Consider the following 22,415-nt stretch of genomic DNA (forward strand, 5'->3'; position numbering starts at 1 on the left):
ACATTTTTGTAGCTAAAACGACAACAATACTTTTTAGTAACACTAAAACACGTGCATAAACAAAAAAAAATACATACAACAACAAAAAACATAAAAAAAATAAAAAAAAACAAATACTACACAAGTCATATTTTCTAAATACACAAAAACAAAAATATTCTACAAAAACAGTGCGTCAACAAATAAAGTGCCCAAATCTTGCTATTCTATAATACTCATGTTAACTCACTTAAAATAAAATAAAACATAACTACACGTACTACTGAAAAACATGAATCGAAAAACGTTTGATACTAAAGAAAAATATTACAACACAGATGAATAAAATATTCGTTCAATTTTCAACAAAGACGAAAATAATATGAAAAAACATATGAAAAACGTATCTTTGATAAAGCTAATATAACTTGTATTTTATTTACTTGGTAATACTTAAATAAATACTCGAGATATTAGATAGATAGATAGATAAAAGATTTAATCAGACAAACGACAAGACACCATAAAGATACACAATAAGAAATAAAACAAAACAAGAAGTGGGTAGAAAGACAAACATAAAATACAAAAATTAACGGCGTGGTGCAGTGTCTTACGCTTGCACTGAATGGGAGTCCAGCTCAGCATGTGTCAGGTAGAATACCTGACGCTGGTATTCTGCTGGATCCCGAAAATGACGCACGGACGTCGAGTAGGTAATTGGTGTGTGCTGTGTGAAATAAATGTTTTATGTTCTGTGTGTGTGTTGTGTTTGAATATGAACTATGTATGATATATATAATATGATATTGATACTTGATATAATACGAAGGTGAATAAAAATAAAAAGAAATATAAAAGGTAGGACTCAAAAAATATGATGATGTCACGTCGTGCATCGAAGTGGCTTTTTTCCAATTTAAAAACTGTCAGAGCCAGAAGAATTTTGATGCGAAAACTTTTCTGCAGTACAGGTAAGATGCAATAGGTCAGTTAAAATAAAAATACGAATTCTAGGCAAAGAGTAGCTGTATTGAAAAGTTCTGATGAAGAAAACACTGACTGCAAAAAGTTGTAGCTTTGAACTCTATTTCTATTATTTTACTGATTTCTTTTTTTTTGTTTTCTTGATTTTTTATTTTAATAAAAAAATGATTTACGTTCTCTGTCAAAGTTATATAAATGTCACGTATACTGTTATATCAATGTATAAAATCCCAGCCAATTCACAATTACAAGTTTTGTTAATTATAAAAAAGACCCACAACCCAGACTAATTTATCAAAAACAATAGATACTCGATTTTCAGCTTCGATCTCAGTGGCGTGCACTTGGAGAGGCCTATGTCCAGCAGTGGACTGCGATATGATGATGATGATGATGATGAATAGATACTCTAATCGACTCTAAAGTATTAAATTTAATAAATGTATGTTATTAACATGTAAAATACTACTAAATAAAATCTACGACGAATAACGTTAAGTCCAACATCTATTTAATGTAAAAAAGTTAATACTTTCACTTACCCAACCGATGAAAAAATTGCTGCTTATAAAATTAGAATAAAACTAGATTGGTTGGAGAAAATAAAAAGACCATTAATTCTTTGGCAAAAATTATATATTTAACTTAAGCTATTAAGGTATAAAAACTCATTTACATACATAATTAATGAATGACTATGTAAAATGCAAGGCATTTTAATGCCGAAGTGATTAAATTGATAGGAGCTGAAAATGATCATCAAACACTTTATTTTGTACTCTCTTCTATGCACTAGTTATTAAAATTATTTAAATACATAATCTACGAGGTTGTTTTATATTTTTAAAGCTTTTATTGGGATTATTGGTGTTTTTTTTGGTAGCCGCTCAACACTTGAATTTTTGTAGCCGGTTCATGGCAATACGCTGGCCCTATCTTGACATTGACAGATTGGTAAAAAAAATATAGGCCAATTCTTCACAGCAATTCCAATACTTTTAGAGTGGTGGTGGTAAAATATTTCTACCTGTAGGTACATCAGATACCCGTACACAATTCGTCTAGTAGAAATGTTCTCTTAAAATTAACGCGGCGATCCCCAATAAACGGTATCCCAATCTTCTTTAATCATATCAGCGACTTTCTCTCCAATCATTATACAAGGCGCATTAGTGTTCCCTCTAACAATATGAGGCATTATGGAAGCATCCGCTACCCTCAAATTTTGAACACCATACACTTTTAATCTTGCATCCACAACAGCATTCTCATCATATCTTGGACCCATCTTGCAAGTTCCAGCGGGATGGTATATAGTGCCTGTATAACTTTTAATAATACAAGCAAAGTATTTGGAAGTACCCCAAGCATGTGCCGTACACGGTTCCACACGCTTTCTTATAAACTTAACTCTATTTTCTCTAAAAGCTTTAGTCTTTTCCAGTTTACCTGCGAACTTTAACGCCGCTACCAAAGTATCTAAATCATTTTTCACTGTGAAAAATCTTGGGTAAATCAGAGGTTGGCCAAATACGGGATGAGTTCTGTTTAAAGTTAAATATCCTCGGCTTTCAGGGTGCAGAAGAATCGGTCTGACGTTAATACTATCGTAAAATGCAAACGGAAATATGTTTGTGGCTAAATATGTAGTGGGATCCTTAAAGAAATCTTTTTGATTTCTGCCGTCAAAATGAAATTGAATATCTGGGATAGTTTCGTCATCGAGAGCAAACTTTGTTCGATAAAAAGCTGTCATATGTAAAGGTCCTGTGGCCGAAATCTCATCAAATCTAGTCCCATATTTTTTGAAATTTTGTATTGTCTGCAACATTAATTTATCAGCTAATAGTGTTGATGTTTCATTGCTGAGAGCCATCAATACTGCTTCTGTAGTAGCATGGTCTTGCAGATTATATCCAACCTTTAAATCCATTATCACAGGAATGTTCAGTCTATCTAGTTCTTCTTTTGGTCCAATTCCAGATAGCATTAAAATTTTTGGACTGTTCAAAGCACCTGCGCTGATTATAATTTCTTTAGTAGCATAAGCTTCATGATAGGCACCATTTTTAAAATACTGTACCCCATGAGCAGTACTGTACTCCTTGTGATCTTTATCTTTGAGGATTTTAGTAACTTGAGCGTTTGTTTTGATTACGAGATTAGGTCGTTTTTCACGTATAGGTCTTATAAAAGCGTCATTAGTTGACACTCTTTTGCCGTCTTTTGTCGTTGTTTGAGTAGTCATGGTACCAAGTTGTCGTCTTCCATTAAAATCAACTAATGGGAACCCCTTCTCATGAAACGCTTTAATGAGCATTACAACATTTGGATCAGTGTACGAAAATCTTTCTACGTTAAGAGGCCCTCCAACTGAATGGTAATCGATATCATTACCTTCAATGTTCACATTGTTTTCAGATTTCTTGAAGTAATGTAGCACCTGAAAATAGACCACGTTAGTCCCTTCAAATATAGTAAAATACAGTAGATACCTACTTCTCTGTCTCAAGTATTTTCTGATAAATTCGAAAAGAAATAGGATTGTAACAGCAAACGAATTTATTTTAAGTAGCAAAGCTATTTGCAAGAATCGATTTAATCTTGGATCCTAGTATTTGCTTGAAAGCTTTTAAAAACTGAAGTTGGAAATGAGCTTCGGCTATAAAGCGTGGAGCTACTTACTTCTGCGTAACTCCAGCCTTCATTGCCGAGAGCGGCCCACTCGTCGTAATCTTTTTTATTACCTCTCATGTAAACCACATAATTAATAGAGCTTGAACCCCCCATAACTCGACCACTGGAATGTCAGAATTGTTGGGTAAATGTGTTTTTGATATCATTTGTGCTAACATTATTTTGTTGATAACATTTCAGTAAAGCTAATGAGAAATTAATGTCATTGCGTTTATTTTTTGACTTTTTGTGAAACTCATGCATAACATTTACTAAGATACTACGACCTACTAATGTATACCTGTGTGTATTATAATATTATTTATATTAATATACAATAGACTATAAAAAAGAAAACTCGAAAATTTTCGACAAACTAAACATAGTTGACCTTTGATAGAAATTCACGTTAGGTACATAAATCAAAAAAATAACTGATAAAACCAGAACCACTCATAATAACGATTTGCAAACAAAATCGACATTTACGATTTTCAAATATTTTCATTCATAATGTTAATTAAGGTTATTCATAAAATTATTCTTTTTATTCAACCACTTATGGGTGCTAAATCATTTCTACGAAATTCTTTTATTTTAAAGTGCTAAGTTTTCTCAGAACAATGAATGTAGTGGAAAAGTTTTAAAATATTAGTAGGTACACTACGTTTGCAATCTTAAACAATCTATTATTGAAATTCTTAAAAATATCATAGATTTATATTCTTTTAAATTAATATTAAAAACTTAAAGCTGAAAAACAGTTGAATGTATAAATATGAATTAATGTTATAGCGGCCAAAAGATTGGTAAACCAAATTAATTTCCAAGTAGGTAAAAATTGACTTATTTAATTATAAGAAATTCTGCGCTTCATTGTGATTATTATTATTAAAATAAATAGCAAACAACAATAATTAAAACAAGGCAGATTTTCCGACCAATTTCTTCACGCGCATGAGAAGCCAAAGGACATTGTTCAATTTTGGCCTAAGAACCGATGTGAATATAAATTATACTATAATTTTTATTTATTTTTATATTGTTTGAAACATATTTTAGTATTCCACGGACACTTCAAATAAAAAAATTCCAAATAAAAAGTAGGGTCACAATTATTGATGCCTTATAAAATGTTTCCGTCGGCCAGTGCTGCCAGTTTCGGAAGATTTCGGGATTTCGGTAAATACGGATCGAATTGAGAACCTCCTTTCCGAAGTCGGTTATTAAAATTAGTTGCTAACACTTTATTCATTTAAATACCTAAACTGACTAGCTAGAAAAAAACTAGTATTTGTATAATGTTTTAAGATGGTTTTGAGCGAAATCGCGAATTTCTAGCTTGGCACTCGAGTAGGATTATAGTTTTCGTAATTGGCAACACTGGTGTACTTCAGTCAGTTTGCTAGAAGTCAGTTTGATAGCTTTGCGACTATCGTTTCTTTTGTGATTTTCTATGCGTTTCATGGTTTTATTCTAACAACTTTGGCTTGATTACGGACTCCGATTAGATTGCGTACTTGGTAGACTCGGCTTTGTGTGAAGAACTGGATTTTACTAGCATTTTCGGATATTGCTCTGTCTGTGATCGAATTTAGTTATATTATAATTACAACAATGGATGCAGAATATAGTATATTGTATAAATTGTGGATCTGCTGGAGGTTCTTTGGTATTAGAAAACGAAGATATACTTCGTTGCATACAACAATGGACCGTTCCCCGTATGGTAAGTGGTCTACGAAAGTGTTTTTCTAATTTTGATAAGAATGTTACTACCTACTTATGTTTTCATAAGCACACAATTTCTCGGTTTTCAAATCAATTGCCACAATTGCAAGTTACTTGATATTTACTAATGTTTTTTGTATTTATTATTACAGGTTGAAGCTCATGACCTTATATGTACGACGTGTTGGTCTCAAGCAGTCGAGCATAATAAGATGCAATGCACTGTTGGACGCAATTGTGTACTTTGTAAGAAGCTCCTACCATCAGGCATACTGTTGCAATTGTATCTTTGGGCGTAGAACAGTGGGCTGTTGTGCCCACATAATGACTATTATCTGGTATTTAAGCTGGGCGAGATACCAAAACTCAATTGAACCCCCTGCTCAGTTCTTAGATAATATATTATTGAGAAATATTGATGATTAAAAACCTTTAATTGAATATAAATATTGTTTTTATTGCACATCCTCGAAAACCTCTTTCATTGTTATTGGTAAACCTTACTTTAACTGTTAAATTATTTTGTGTGGTATATAATGACATTTTTAGTATGGTCTGTACCTTCTTGGTAATAGACCGCGGGTTCGAATCCCGCCTTATGGCATGTAGATAGCTAGGTAACTGTCTAATATAAAAGTAGTATCAATCATTTAAATAAATAATTCTCTATCGTAATAATATCGATATTTTATGAATTGTGGTGAATGGAACTCTTCCATTTTGGATACGTTTTATCACAAATCCAAAGTGGATTCACTATATATTAAGAAACGTAACGTTGAAAGCAAAAGCGTTTAGGTAGTTGTTTTTCATAAAAATTCTAAGCATTTATGAAAACTAGTCACACGCCCCGTCTTCGCACGGTGGCAATGTAAAACCTTGGTGTAAACCTTCCTCTTGACCTACTCTATCTATTAAAAAAAAATAAAAAAAAATCGCACCCAAATCCATCGCGTAGTTTTAAAGATCTAAAGCATTCATAGGGACAGACAGAAAATGCAACTTTATAAAATGATCATTGTCAAAGAATTATCTTAAACTTGACTATTTACTATCTCTTTTCCTAGTATCTAGTAGAGTAGTCTTTTCCTAGATCTAGAAGAGAACATATAGAGCTGTACATAGTATTGTTGATATTTTGTATAGTGTAGTTTGATAACACTACTCTGATATTTCACGCAAGCTTGGTTATTTTTTATTTATAACCTCAAAATATTAACTTTTTTCGTAATTATTTTAGTTTCCTGAAGTGTCCGTTCGTGAAAACTTATTTCATAGGATTCCATATAATTTTAAGAGTTTATAGAAGTCACTTTCCATTCAAACGGTTCTTAGGCAGAACATGTATGGAGCCGGAACAATGTCCTTTATTACAACAGTTTATTTTTAACTCACTTCACGTCTTTATTCCTTGCGTTGACTAACGTATGATTATATTCCAGATAGGTTAATAAAAAGCTACAAATGACAGATTAACACGTCGTTTATGAGACGAAACGAGACTCTCTGTAGGTCTATTCTTAATGTAGAAAATAATAACAATCTTGATGTCTCAAAATTCGTGCAATCTGTTCCTTCCTCGTAAAATTAATCTTGCAGGTTTTATCTTACATTTTCATCTTCTTAATGTCTCTGATTTGTCGATGTGTTTAAATAATAATTTAAGGGTGGGTTCCATTGCATAAGTATGTCGACCTATACCCAGCTCTCAAATCGGTGATTTGACCAATCGGAGGCAAATGCAACTCATGTTATACCTAAAAATCGATACATACCTCAACCACGCGCAAGTTTGACCTCTCTGCGCTCTACAGGTCATCTCCTCTGGTTGTGTACGGTAGTTCCAGTCGATGCTAGATCTACCCAGCGCAGGGGCAAAGGCTGGGACGCTGGTCACATCGGGTTCTTCGGGACCAGCTTCTATTAGCAGGACCTGAGAAGGAATTGGGATATTAGAAGACGACACAGTTCTTAATAATAATTATAAATGCGAAAGTAATTCTGTCTGTTTGTCTTTTGTGCTTTCACGTCGAAACTGTTGAACCAAAGGAAGCAGGCGGATTCAACCAAAATACTGTATTATGCTCTCTTTAGCGTAGACTGTTTTTTTATCATTTACTAATTGAATGGTGATGACTATTTCATATGGCTTCACATGCATAAAGACCTAATACGGGTTTATTTTCTGACTATCTGTGTGGAAGAAACATTGAAGAAACGCGTAAAAAAGTACAGTCCAACCATTCATAATATTGGTTCAAACAAAAAAGAAATTATTATTTTTCAATATTACCTCACAATTTTACTACTACACAAAATTTCCAGTTCGAAGCCAAAAAATATTACGTAAACGGTAGACGGTCGTAGTAAATTTTCTTAGAGTCAGCATGAACGCAAAAATCCTCGATTTTCCTTACGAAAATATTGCCGTATGATTATTACCATATCATATTGATATGTATAAAGAATCGGTGAAATATTTTATGCTTCGTGTGATTTATTTTAGGTTGGAATTTAGTGCGCAGGAAATGGCTTCTTGGGTTGATTTCGGAAATAATTTATTTTCTGTGTCTGTGGCCTGCAGATTATTAGCACACCAGCAATGGTCAAGTCACGTTATTGATAAAACGACTATTGAATGCTAAAACTCATCTTGCGCCGGAACACATAGATTGTTGTTTACGGAGATAAGATGTTTATTTAAATTAATTATCAGCAGTTATAATATTAAATCACCATATAAAAAGTGATTCAGATTAAACGTTTCTCGATGTAATTATTGGACTCATAGTCTTCCTCAAAAATCTAGACCAAAAACAGATAAAACACGCAACACAAAACAGAAACACATTCGAACTACAAAACAAAAAATCTAACAGAACAAAATCCGGAATAACATCTCCAATAACAGCAATACAGTTGCAAATTAAAAATTAATCCGATACAGTGAAATAATGGTATAAAACAAGCACAACTCGATTACACAGTAAACGTTAAATAAAAATATAAATAAACGGCCAACGCCAGATCAAATTGCCCTTGAATAAAAACCTGCCTATCTCCCGTTGAAAACTTTGATTGGGTCTAAACTATCAGAATTATATTAATTGGTTGCCAGGCCAGCCGTGGCTCCTACAAAATGAAACTTGTATTTATTTTCATTTTGCGTTTCAGCGAACCCCTACCATGGGTGTTAGTCATCACCATGAGTGTTTTTGAAAGCTGTTTTCGGTACACCGCTATTTCAAAAAAATTCCTTGTGTACACACAAGGAATTTCTCCGCAGATAAAATATTATGTCACCCAGGAAAAGTAGGTATAGCTTCTCAACAGTGCAAGAAATCGAATCGGTTCTGTAGTTTTGGGGCGTTTGGATACAATATATATATATATTAGCAGGTATAGATGGTATAGCTCTGCGATGCCTGTTTAATTCGGAAATAAAGATTGAAGACATAAATGATGGTAATTGGTTACTATTAAATCCTCCTTGAGTGAAACTGTTATGGCACCCAATGATTCACAAGTTAGTTTGTCAATGTTTTAGATCACCAAAAACATTTGCTAGTGACCTTATTTCGACTTTATTCTCTCATAGTAGGGGTTTGTAGTTTCAAATTACCGCGCTTGTTTTCAAAGCGAATATATTCTAATTACGTTTCCAATGTTTTCTTTATTAGAAATCTGTATATGTAGTAAATAATTGCTACAGTTTATTATATATTCATAGAAATACAAAATTATTTCTAGTTTTCTGTAGCGCTGTAGTTGGAATCGAACTTTTGATTTTGTTATTTTGAAATACTAAAATCAAAAATGTATGACTGTCACAATCGTTTGTTTGAGTTTTCGAACACAATCAGGTTTTGCCATAGATACAGATGGATCTAGATGGTGCAAGCATTATGACAACTGAATGTAGTCCATAGACGTAATGTGTAGTCTTACTAAAAGATAAAAAATAGCTCTTATAGAAGACTTCAGGTTGGTTGTAAGATTATGACAATTAGCACGTGTAAAACTCAAAGCCTACAAAAAGACCTTGTTCTACAAGCGAATATTAATTATAAAAAACACAAAGAACTTTTAATATATTTTCTTTCCTTAATCAATTAAAATTTCTTCAATCGTCAAATAAATTAAATCTGAAACACAATACAAAACAACAATTGCCTGTTCTTGATTACGTCCCCATTTTGAAATAGCATTGTAATTAATCAGGAAATTACTAGACTGATCGAATAATGGACGCTATGTGACTAATAAGTGACACAATACGCCCCCTGGTGTCTATAATCACGACTTTTGAGACTTAAATTACTGACAAAATGTAGATATTATTTATTTAACCTTTCAAGAACTTCAAAGTTCTTAAACTTGGTCAGTTGTTAAAATGACCAGGCAGAAGCTATACACGTTTGTGTTTTTTATTTTACTTCTGAAATGAGGAAGCCACTTTCCACCTGATGAAAAATGCACCTAACCACCATCTTTTGTTTTTGACCTCTTTTTAAAGAATTATTTTTACGCAAATACAAGATGGTATTACTAGAGTCCGACCGAAATTGGTTTTCTGGTTGAAACCGAAACCAAAACTCACGTGATCAAGTATTAAACGCCTTAAAATACTAGAATTTGGGGCGTTTTCCTCAAAGTATACGCTCGGGAAGGGTCATCTAATAATTTCTCACGACAAAAAAGCGTCTGTACGCCGACAGTAACGTATTAGTGTTTCCCATACAATCTTAGCTCTACTGCTACACCAACAAAAAATCGGAAACAATACTGACTACATTGTCACATCCAGTGAAACTTACTCCCAGACACAAAGACGTGAAACAATGGGACAAAGTCACTAAGCGAAAAACTTTCACAATCGCACTAGTTAGTTCGCTTTGGCCAATAGTGTTTTGTTCTTAAAGAACCTAGTTTGTTTCTTTGATAAATTGAAAACTTTATCTCGGTACACATTTAGTAGGATTTTGTTAAAAGAATGAAGTCTTCATTTAATAACGGTGGATTGCACCGTATTACTATAATGGTAACCGAACCATTTTCAGTTGTCAAGTCCCCAATTTGACCAACGGGCAGCAAGGACGAGGCTCGTTATGGTTTGGTTATCGTTATAGTTAAATGGTGCAACCGTACAACTCGTCCTGAGAGTGTGATTGTAAATATTTTTTCCTCGACTATGTTAGGATCGGTTCCCAGTCTGATTACATGCACCTGAGTACTGTTTTACATGGAGTGAATGCCCACGTGACCTCCTCAACCCAGTTATCGAAGAAACATGACCGATAACTCTTGCTACGACGAGTTGTCTGATTCAGACTTTGGACTACCCGTGCCGACTGCCAAAGATGTAATTGTATTTACGACTGCTCCAAATGGACACAGCTCATACTTCGTGTTACTGTAATGAGGCAAATTCTATATCTATTTTCAGATTTTTGGACGTCTTTTGATTGCGAGCACCAAAAGTCTTACATAATAGCCAGTCGACGCTGAAATGTCTCGGTAACCAGGTAACTGAAATAATTTAGGTAATCATTTCACATGAAACATTGGTATGTATTAGTTTCATTATTGATTGTAATCAGTCTGTACAGTTATCGGCACGAATCTTGAGCTCTGACCTACATCTGCGCAGAAGTGATTTATTAGCAAAGAACTAATCCCGAGTGACGGCTATGACGCGATGCACTGCGGGCCAATCATCGCTTTAGCCCACCCCCGCGCCTCACTTCATACCACAAAAGGGACCCAATAAATTACTTGTCCGCAGGTGAAGGTCAGAGCTCAAGATTCGTGCCGATAACTATAAATATGTATAAGGAAATCAAAATATTCCAAAAATTAAAATAAACACCTAATTAAAGTAAAGCGTTAGGTACTTTGGTATGTAAAAACTTTTAAGTATTTCGAGAGTGCCTTAACCAAGCCATATTATCTAAGTTATTACAAATACAAAGGTGCAATTCACTATCAGATTAGACCTTACTAAATAAACATGACAATAAATTGCAAACTGTACTTAGCGGCATAGATTAATGTTTGCCAATCGTACCGCAAATGAATGTAACAAGACTATGAAATCGGCTGATATCGCCCTTTATCTTAGTCAATAGGTGCACCTATTTCTAAATAGCAGTAAGTAACTGTAAATGCGAATTATACCTGTATTTTTTATGACATCTCCCAGTGAGTGTCAGACTCTTACTGACCAAAAACCATAATGTTTCTTCGTAGGCCTTTTATGTACCAGGGCCGCGGTAACTTTTTCGAACAATCCTGCAGCCCCGGCAGACTAGTGGTTTTGGATCAAATCTTGTCTAAGTGACGACCTCGTTGGCGCAATGGTCACCATGTTCCCGTGTTGTTATTGACTGTCCCGGGTTTGATTTCCAGTAAAGCCATTTGTGTAAAGAGCATGCTTGTTGTCTCTGGTCAATCAAAGTTTTCATTCAATCTAATACCGGTTAAATACCTAATCTTTGAAATGTGCGTAGGTACTGCCATTCATCTTCATACTGATTTATGAGCCCAAATAAATTCTTGGCCGACTAGCTTTTAATAAATATTGCATTATGTCTACGTCTGAGCAGGCAATATAAAATTAATTTAATATTTCTAGTGACGAGCAAACATTGTATCGCGAATTGCTCGAGCGCTTCAAATAATAAAATCGCTTTATAATGATCGATTAGGAACGAAAATCGATTACAAATAGATACACAATCATCTTAAATCAACAATCAAAATATTAATTCTATTATCCATGATTTTCTAGTATATTTCAAGATATATTGCTACACATAAAATTGCGTAAGGCTAGTACTAAAGCTATATATTACAATAATTTTAAATGAATGAGTTATTTTATTACAAAAGTTTTTGTGTAAAAATTGAGCGATACTCAGAAATTGCTCGACCAGCTTGGATAGTGTTGTGAAATTGAACACAGTTTTTGCCGTTTGCATTTATCTAGGCTGTTTTTGCATAAAAATTAGAATAAGAAGCTGAACAAGAAAAGCCATTTAAGCTATTAAAATTCAGAAAAGATTTTAATTTAATGGTATGTAAAAACTACGATGATTATTATCTATCACCATCATTAATTAGCTAACATTAGCTAACATTTAATAAGACAAAATGCTATTGACGATAATTCCCGCGCAATACTGCTCTAATGAGCGAAAAGTACAAGCAATTACCGCGTCTTTACTTGTGTTCGACGACAATGTTTCACTTCTATTGTTAACACGTACTTTCCAAAGAAAATTTATTGACAGTTTAACTTTTGTTTTTAGCGATATGCAAGCGTCGATTGAATTATTTGATAGGTGTGTTTTGTAAAAAAGTGGACGAAGTATTGACTGAAAAATGTGTAGGCAGTGAAATGCATACTATATGTAGGTATTAGAAATCGTTAAAAAAAGTACCTCACTTCGTCTGATTGAATAAATCAATCAATTTTTTATCAGAAACAAAATCGGTAAGTACCTGAAAAGCAATAAACCACCCAGACATTTTGATTATGACAATAAATTAACCTTTTTCAGTATTTCAGCTTTAATTTTATATCGACTGTTTTGTTCCGCAATCGTTCCTAATTGCTTCGCGCTAAATTAAAATTAACAAAAAACACGCAATATTTTTTGTTATTAATTGAAAATAATAAATCCATTACTATCAGTTGTGAGCTAATTGAATAAAAATAAACATTGTTATCGGAACTGGAAGTATAGAAAAGTGAATATGATTTTTTTGATGGGGCTGCAAGATGAACTTTTTGTATGGACGCAATTGAAACCTAGTTGTTACCAAGTTACTACCATGACTTCTTGTCAGGAGTTAAGACTTCACACTAGTGGACTTTTTCGGATGCAACACTTAATTTTCCACGCTCGTCTGTTTCCACAGTGTGGGCTCATTTAATGATAGTCCGTGTATAACAACTAACGACCTCGATTGCGGACCACATGCTGGACTACCGAACCTGAGGACCCGGGTTCGATTCCCGGTTCGGTGTGTGATGAGCATGCTTGTTGGCCGTGGTCTGAGTGTTACGATATGTATTTATAAATAATTAGCTATATGTAGTTTATCAGTTGTGTTAGCATCCATAACACAAGTTGATTAATAACTTAGCATGAGGCTAACCGACCGTGTGTGTAACGGAGTACCGACATTATTCATTTATTTTAACTATTTACATCATTTTATTTTTGCTAGAAGTCATATTCTCCAGATACGCAATATAGGACACTTACTTCCCAAAACTTGTTCCTAATATCACAGATTAAATTATGTAAATGAACCTCTAGTCTAAGGTGACTGTCTTGTGTCTCCCACAGCATGGCTCGTTGAAACAGTTTCGAAACTGTTCGGTTTGTACCGTGGGTAAGCAACTTGCTGGTTCCGATATCAATTTAATTAAAGTCACTGGCTGTATCATGGTCTTGTTGTGTGTTTAATGAAGTCTTGAATGTTGATAGTATAAATATTTATTTATTGATGCATAAAAGGAGAGTTTGTTTGTGAGATAAGAAATGTTACTATAATCCAATGCTTAGCCTTTTCACAGCTATGTTAACTATATGTTTAAAAATATCGTTCAGAGAGCCAGCATGGAGTGACTATCTCATCTCTTCAATCATGATACCTACCCCTTTTCGTTGGATTATAGTAACATTTTATCAATTTAGAATGTTTAGAAGTGATATTTACCTACAGCTAAAATATATATTATGCTTCTATGTTTGTCAGTCAAACAATTTGTTCCAGTCAAGGTCTTATTGTAATGATTCTGTTTAGTGCAAATTGAATTTGTCATTACTAAATTAATGTACCTAGCATCATTCATTTCCCCACTCATCGTCCATTAATTGACTAGGCGCTTATTAAATGAAGGCCTGATACGACTTTTTAAATAAATAAAGTACTGCTTAAAAGTGCTAAATTATTTGTCTTTACATTGATTCATAATCGCATTTTATTTTTAAATGAAGATTTAAAACAAAAGTCAAAATCAAGATTGATTTTTGGCGCCTACTCAATTAAAATTGTTGCTGAAATTAACGTATCTTTATTTTATAACGTTTCCGATTTCAGTTTGACGGTTGAATGCCGGTCGACAATTATCTCCTTACAATGCACTCCGGCGCAGCCTTTGCAACATTTGTGCAAGATTTACTCAACGGCCGTGCATACGTGTTTTAATTGGCCAGTTTTACGACAATGTTCGTTACGGCTATTTTTTATTAGCGATAAATTTTATCCATTGTATATAACAATCGCTAAGGTTTTTAAGTTAATTGTTTTCAGAAGTAGATACGTACTTTAGTGCAATGACAAATTTTGCAAAAATGTCTTTGATACAAAGTCATGAATCATAATAAAATGTTAACTTTTGTAACAATTTCGCAACTAAATAATAGTAATGTTAAAGTAAACTTTTGCAGATTTTTCATTCAATTATTCCAAGATATTATACAAAAATTTGATTGTAAAATATTGGCAAATTCTTCATCTTCAACACTAAAATCCATACTTCTATTCAATTTTTTTCAACTGTCAATGTCGTGCACTTAAGTGCCAAAAAAATGGGAACACCCAAAATAAAGCCTTTGATATTACATTTATCATTACCGCGGTTATCAATACGTGATCTTTGAACAAGAAAGAGGTATTTCACACAGAACTATTGTAACATCGAGAAAACTCACTAGATCAAGGTCACAGAGGTTAAACGAGAAATCGTTCTAGCCTAATTACTGGCAATGTACTAACTTTGTTCGCAAAAGGGCTGTGTTAGTCATTAGTGAGAAACTTGTACACTATATTAGTTCATGCAGGAGTGGGTACATTGTATGTGTTGAATAATTAAGGTGAATTTCATATGTTTGGTAGGTATGCTAATTAATTATTACAGCTCAAAAATTACAGCAGCTTTGAATGTCAAAGTGGCATTTAGTTTTTCGCTTTGTGACATCTTTTACAGTGATATCTATAGTGGTATTTTTTATAATAGCTGAAACTTATAATCACAAATGGGTTCAACAGTTCTACCGAAGAATAAAATTGTAAGTAGTTTTTTAAAAGATGTCACATTTCTATTTAGCATTATAATAAGGCTTTTTCTTTGATTTCCATAAAAATCTTAAAATACACAAAGACTTTCAAGGAAAATACTTTGTATTTCGCTATTTAAGCCATGGTTTTTTTTTGCAATTTGTTTACATTTCCTACTAACACCCAATCCGGTCAGACACCTTGACATTGAGACAGATTGTATCGAACGAAACCGCATCGGATATAAATAAATAATTTAAATCGATTTCACACATTCCCCGGAAGCCACTATTTTAATTTGGATTTGAATGCCTACGTCATTGTAGTACAGACAAGATACTAGAATGACGACATATAAAATCTGTCTAAAGAATAATTAAAAAGTAGCTTTAAATAAAAAAAAAAACTCATGTATAAAATGATGAACTAAATGCTTTAGTTGGGTTTATGTTTATTAATTCTTGTAATGGTTCGAAATATTATAAGGTACAATGGGGCAATCATGTATCTAAGTACAAAATTCCCTAAATAAATAAAGAGAGAAAAAAATGAATAATATTTAACATTAATAAATAACAGATTTTTTGTCATCTGTACGTTACAGTCGTGAACTCTTAATTTAGGTAACACCTCGTATCGCTTATTCAACAAAGCGTAAAGAACTGTCGGACTAACACAAATGACCAGTGATTTTTTTTTCCTCTTGTCATTCTATTAATTCATAATTTAATTACGTCTGACTCATGTTTGTCTTTTTCTGCATTTATACTACCTAACTAAATTAACATTTTATTGTGAAAAAAATACGTACTTCAGGAATAAGACAGACTTTAACTGACATTATATTTTTGCAGAGATGGCGTAACATCGCTTGTAAAAAAGAAACCAATCAAACCCTGTGATTTTCACCGATTTTTTTCACAAAATCCTGAATCAAACTCTTTATAAACGACCCTTATTTAAACATCGTCTTTTCGTAAAGTTTAAAACGTAAGAAAAACAATCAAATTGAGCACCTCCTTTCTGTTTTTTTTTTTTTTTTTTTTTTTTTTTAATATGTCATATCATATCGTTTATTTATTTAATAAAGGAAACTCGTGACCAAAGGGCTGGCCTATACTTCGGTCAAAGGATATGCATTGCCATCCAGCGTGGCAATGCAGCCAGCCTTTTGGGCACGATCCCAGCTGACAGCGATGCGGATGAATATTTTGATACTTAGTTTTAATATTTCCATATAAAGGAATAAATAAATAAATTGCATTCCATAAAGTACTACTAGCTAGGTGGAAAATATAAAATGATAGTCACAATTCATGGACCCTGACGACAGAAGAGAGGCAGGCATTAAATTTAAGATTGTAGTAGGTAATATTCTTCACTTAGTTAACTATAGGCCTATAGCTGTCTTTAGTGTAAAACTTATATGCTTTCCATTCCTGCACCCCAAAAAGTCCAGGAACCTATTCATCATACAATATCAAAAGGGAAACGATCTGAATGATTTATTGTAGGTTTCTTTTGTTTTCACAATATTCACTTCACCACTATTATTTTGATAAAGGCATTCCTTCACATAAGCTGTCAATTGTTCTATTTAGTTATATCATGTTTCCATGTTGTTTTAAGTTAAATATTATGTTATTTACATTAAACTGTTAAATAAAAGGGACTGAATATGGTATGTGTTTATTAACTAACCTGCATCGGCTTTCTAATAGATGTTTGAAATATAGGCTGTATAAAAAGCTGTGTATGTTCTTATTGAGTTTATATTTCGGAATGCCTTCTTATACATCAGTCATCATTTATTATTGTCAGCGTTTTTTCAACTATGTTGAGATCTGTTTTATTTAAGTTTACCAAGATTTACAATGAACGATTGCCTATCTGACTTTGGCTTTATCCCTTACCTAGTTGGTGAATCTGATACCTCTAAGTGAAATTTAATGGCGTCCACGGCCGATTTTCGGCCACGGCGGCTGTTCTCATTTAAGGAGATCAGCCAGCTGCGCAGGACATATTATAGTGCACAAGCATTTGCGCAGACACAGGTGCACTCCCTATTCCTTCCCTCTCATAACCCGATGGGGTGGCAATCCGACACGACCGGAAAGAGATCAAGCGCAGGACCGACATTTACGTGCTCTCCGATGCACGGGTGAATCAATCACTAACTTCCAGACTACGGGCTGCTTTGTGAAAGTTCAAGAAAACCCACAAAGCGATTTTGGCCCGACCCGGGAATCGAACCCGAGACCTCGTGCTCAGCAGCCGCGCTTGCGACCACTAGACCAACGAGGCAGTCAAGTGAAATTTAAGGTATGTAGGTATTATAACCTTAAGAAGCTTTAAAATCCTTTTGTTCGAGGACTATTCTGATTTCAGAATCTAATTGAACCGTGATTTAAGGAATAGCGGTTACAACCACTGATGATTACATCCTCCTAGCCGATTATATTATCGGCTACGGCGGCTGTTCTCATGTAAGGAGATTAGCCAACTGCGCACATATTATAGTGCACAAGCATTTGCGCAGACACAGGTGCACTCCCTATTCCTTCCCTCTCATAACCCGATGGGGCGGCAATCCGACACCACCGGAAAGAGATCAGGCGAAGGACCGACATTTACGTGCTCTCCGGGTGTATCAATCTTCGAAAACCCACAAAGCGATTTCGGTCCGACTCGGGAATCGAACCCGAGACCGCGTGCTCAGCAGCCGCACTTGCGACAGCTAGACCAACGAGGCAGTTGTAGATACACAGAAAAACTTACTTTAAACTATTTATTTATTAAATAAATTAAATCTCTCACAAGGTAAGCTTGAATTTTAATAGCAGTAGCAATTATCTCCGGTCAAGTTCAAACTTCTGACCCTAGAGAAATCGCCACTGAACAATCACCTTCTCTTTGTAAAACACCAATTAATATTATAATAGATTTCATTATTGTTTCAGTGTACAATTAAATCGTCACAGTAACTGTCAATGAAGTATTGATAATTATTTTTGGTTAGGTGCAGACAGAAATTGCTTTTGTTTTAGACTGAAAGACGAAATTATGTAAGTAGTCATTGTCACTTGTCTACTACACAATAGTTTTCTAATTTTGTGAAAGAAATCTTTTATTACGAAATTATCCTCTTAGAAATTACATAAAGGAATCAGATTTTAATTACCTACGCTACAAAATAAAACCCACTAAAATCACATCACTCTATTAAATTTGTTATTAACGTGGTTTGTTACACTTTTACGATAGAACTACTGAATTTAAGTTGAAGACACAATGATAATGGCTTGTATAGGTTATAAAAATGTTTAAATCCATACAAAATTTTAGTGGGTACAAAAGAAGACTGGTTGTCGACTAGTAACCCGTGATTTTTTAATAAAAATAAACAATTTGGAATTCAGTAACAACCAGCACCAATGTTTTGATATGCAATCCGAAGCATTTAATTTAAATAAGTTCACACACATTGAACAAATTGTTTCTCTTTAATCAACATGATAAAATCAAAACCAATTTAAACTGTATTTACGTAATACTGCTATGTTAATGTTCTGATACGAATCTGCGTTTATTAAAATAATGTATTATCAGTTACCACAGAATGTAAAACACTATTTATTTAATTATTTTTTTACTGAACAAATCATGTTCATGAAAATCTAGAGTAAGTTATTTTCAATTACCTTTTATGTTTCAGTTAATGACATTTACTGTCTCATCATATTTGTAAATTAAATAATCTATATAGCATGATCAAAAGTATGATAGATAATAACGAAAGAAAAAAAAATCGTCCATAAAGATGTTTATCTTTAATCAAGACCCTTTTGTTAATTATTGAAAAACTAACGAAGCCTATGCCTGAAGCATAACAATATGTATGAAAATTAATAAAAATAATAACAAAACTCACCTTCCATTGCTTTACTTCTGACAGGCGATTAGCAACCACGCACCCAGCGGAGCCAGCACCAACCACGATGAAATCATACGTCTCAACCTGCTGCCTCTTCTTACGACTTTTAGCACCCATCTTCTTCTCAGCTTTCACTGAAACTTTCGCAGAATCAGCCGGCACCGCATCCGAAAATAACTTCTTCTCAAAATCATCATGGTCATCAGAACGACGATATAAGTACGGATTCGAGTAAGCAGACCCCGAAAACGGTTCCCGCTTTTTCTGACTTTCAAAACCGAAATGGTCGGAGCCATGATCCTTTTGGAATTTCACATTAAATTTCTCGAAGTCAAACGTTGGGAAATACGATGATACTTGGGAGACACCTCGACTACCTCCGGGTCCATGGCTGTAAACCTTAGTCGAAGTTTTTTCAGGCGCACTAATCTTATCAGGGAAAAAGTATTGGTGTACCAAATGTTCATTCGGTTCTTTCGGATGAATACTCGTGTCTATGGATTTCTGCGGAAGCGGTCCTAGAGGAATTTCTTGGTTGTCGTAGTACGGTGCTAATTTTATTGGATCACTGCCGATTGGTGCATCCCAGTAGCTTAAAAAATCTTTGTGTTGGTTGTCTTTCGAGCCGCTGTAGAGCTGAGACAACAGAGCAAGGAACAGATATCCCGTGGAGGTACATTGCGTGAGTTGTGCTTGCTGTTCTGGGCAGATCGCAGCTATGTTAGGCGGGACCCAATTAGTCGACATGTTTTTCACTTCACTACACTCGCGGTTTCATCCGTGTGTTCGGAGCAAATACTGCGGTTACAATGGCTATGCGAGGAGTGCAGTTAAGTAAGTGGGAAACTGCGGCTGTCCTTAACAACTGCACGCTGGTTAGTAATGTGCGCGATTCTGTTTGACTTTAGAGAGTAAGGTTGCGTTTGGTGACATTGGGAATGATGATGAATTTCTCGGTGACTTTTTGTATAATTTTAGATTTCTCGGAATATATTTGTCAATATTATTAGGATATTAGAAAAAAAAAAAAAAACAAATATAGCTCAGCCGACTGATGTAATAGGATAAATATTGGTTGAAAAGAGAGCAAAAATATTGATAAAGAGCAATGTTTTTTATAACACATGTTTCTGATGTCGGGTTAACACGTGTTTGTGATAATCAACTTCTTTCAGAAACGTAAGTTACTTGGATTACAATATTTACGTAACTAGGATCAGGTGAACTGATAATAAGTTTTCATATTACGTAAGTATAATGAATAATCATGACAATGGAATAGGCCAGTTGATACAATGATGTTACTGCATTCTTTCTTACAAACTTATTTTATGAATCACAGTGTTTTCAATAGATTTTATGTAACATTGAATAGATAATAATGCTGTTTTATAATTGTAAAGCTGTGTTTTTTTTTCATAGGTATCGAGTTTTGGTTTAACTAATGGGTTTCAATATATCAATCAATTTACACATACATACTAGCTAGTTCCTGTGTTGTTACAATGTTTTTAACTTAGATCGTTTAGATCGTTAAAATGAACCTACTCACAAAAAATAAATAGTTTTTAACGTTTTTCAGGTTGTTAAACGACTCTTGCGTGCGTACACGGTGCGTGGATATAAATTATAATTACCACGTTTTGGTGTAACGGAATAATTAAGCAGCTTCCAACCTGCCTTCTTTAATTGAACCCATAAAAAGTAAACTTCAAAAAAACGTATAATTTTGCAACTTTGTAAACTTTGGTATGCAATTACGCATTTTTTAAATTTTAATAAAAAAGGTTCGATGCAACTCATTGGTAACGCAAAGCGCACTAATTATCTGAATAACGTGTAAACGGAAACGCGATATGATTATTTTATAATTTGGCTGATTATCATTAATTATTATTCATTATATGCCATGCCTGTTTTACAAGCGGGGTTAAGCAGAGCTACGCAGGGTTAAGCAGTGCTTCGTCAGTAGTATTATATGTTGTTAGAGGTTTCATCTCCAAAAACCTGCTGCAAAACTAGATATAATTTATTTACACGTCTCGTAAAGATATACCGTTTTGTAGATATTTTATATACATACTTTTGTGGCCATGCTGCTGTGGGATATTTTTCAGCTTCGGCGATACATTTAATATATAAATTGGTGCTGCAAATTAGTCATACCGCCATCAGTTGGTTGCCAGAGCTTCAGCAGGCACCACGAGCCTGTTAACTTGGCAATTAAGGCAAGACGATCTTTGTTTGTCCTATTACATCCCAAAATGTACATGCACGTTGTACGACTCGGCCACTACTGACCGGCGCTCCTAAATTTATTGGCGTATAGAAAACTTCACTTTCACGATTATAATATTGATAATTTTCTGGAGATTTTATCTAAAGTTATAAAATAAAGAACTTATATCCGCACTTGGCATAATTATTATGGAGGAAATAATAAAATTATTATATTCAGTCAAAACAGTTAAAAATATTCATTAATGAAGTGCGGAACCTAGGTTATAGTTGTAATAACAAACCTAGGTAAATAACGTTTACATAATTTCACACAAGAGAAAGTTTGAAACAATTAGTTTAATCAACGTTTACCATACTTGTAGTTTATTTAACGGCTTGTTATATTAACTGTAATTAAACCAAGTAGATGGTAGTGTAATAGTTAATTAGTGTAAAGATTAGAATCAGAGTTTTAACGCCTTTTTGTGTTATGTTATTACGCAATTTTCTTATATATCAGACAAGTAAATGGTTGACAAGTCAATGACATCCTAATGGTTAAAAGACAATTACTCTAAAATATGTATATTTTGAAAGCTTCGTAAGAGGTAGATTCGATTTTTGTTAATGTATAGTAATTATGTAGCAGTCAACTGGTTAGCCCATTCCGTGAACTACTACATATAGAAGCCAGGTATACCAGCCATTGGTAACTGAGACTGGGAAGTAGTTCTCTCGGGCAAAAAATAGGTTCCTATGCAAAGAACTAAACACCTGTTTCAATTTCCCAATTATCTTTATGATTCGAATTGAA

The 22,415-nt window shown here is 33.9% G+C and overlaps 1 protein-coding gene across 1 annotated transcript; it reads right to left on the reverse strand.

Moving 5' to 3' along the window:
* Positions 1-812: 812 nt before the first annotated feature.
* Positions 813-20,128, reverse strand: LOC124642174 (glucose dehydrogenase [FAD, quinone]-like). The gene is made up of 4 exons (XM_047180487.1): positions 19,379-20,128; positions 7,149-7,306; positions 3,652-3,766; positions 813-3,409 (listed from the first exon to the last, which is right to left on the reverse strand). Exons 1-4 carry the CDS (start codon positions 20,126-20,128, stop codon positions 2,051-2,053), a joined length of 2,382 nt encoding a protein of 793 aa, XP_047036443.1. The 3' UTR covers positions 813-2,050.
* Between the last annotated feature and the right edge of the window lie 2,287 nt (positions 20,129-22,415).

The sequence above is a fragment of the Helicoverpa zea genome, chromosome 24, assembly GCF_022581195.2.
Source record: "Helicoverpa zea isolate HzStark_Cry1AcR chromosome 24, ilHelZeax1.1, whole genome shotgun sequence".
Lineage (NCBI taxonomy): Eukaryota > Metazoa > Arthropoda > Insecta > Lepidoptera > Noctuidae > Helicoverpa > Helicoverpa zea.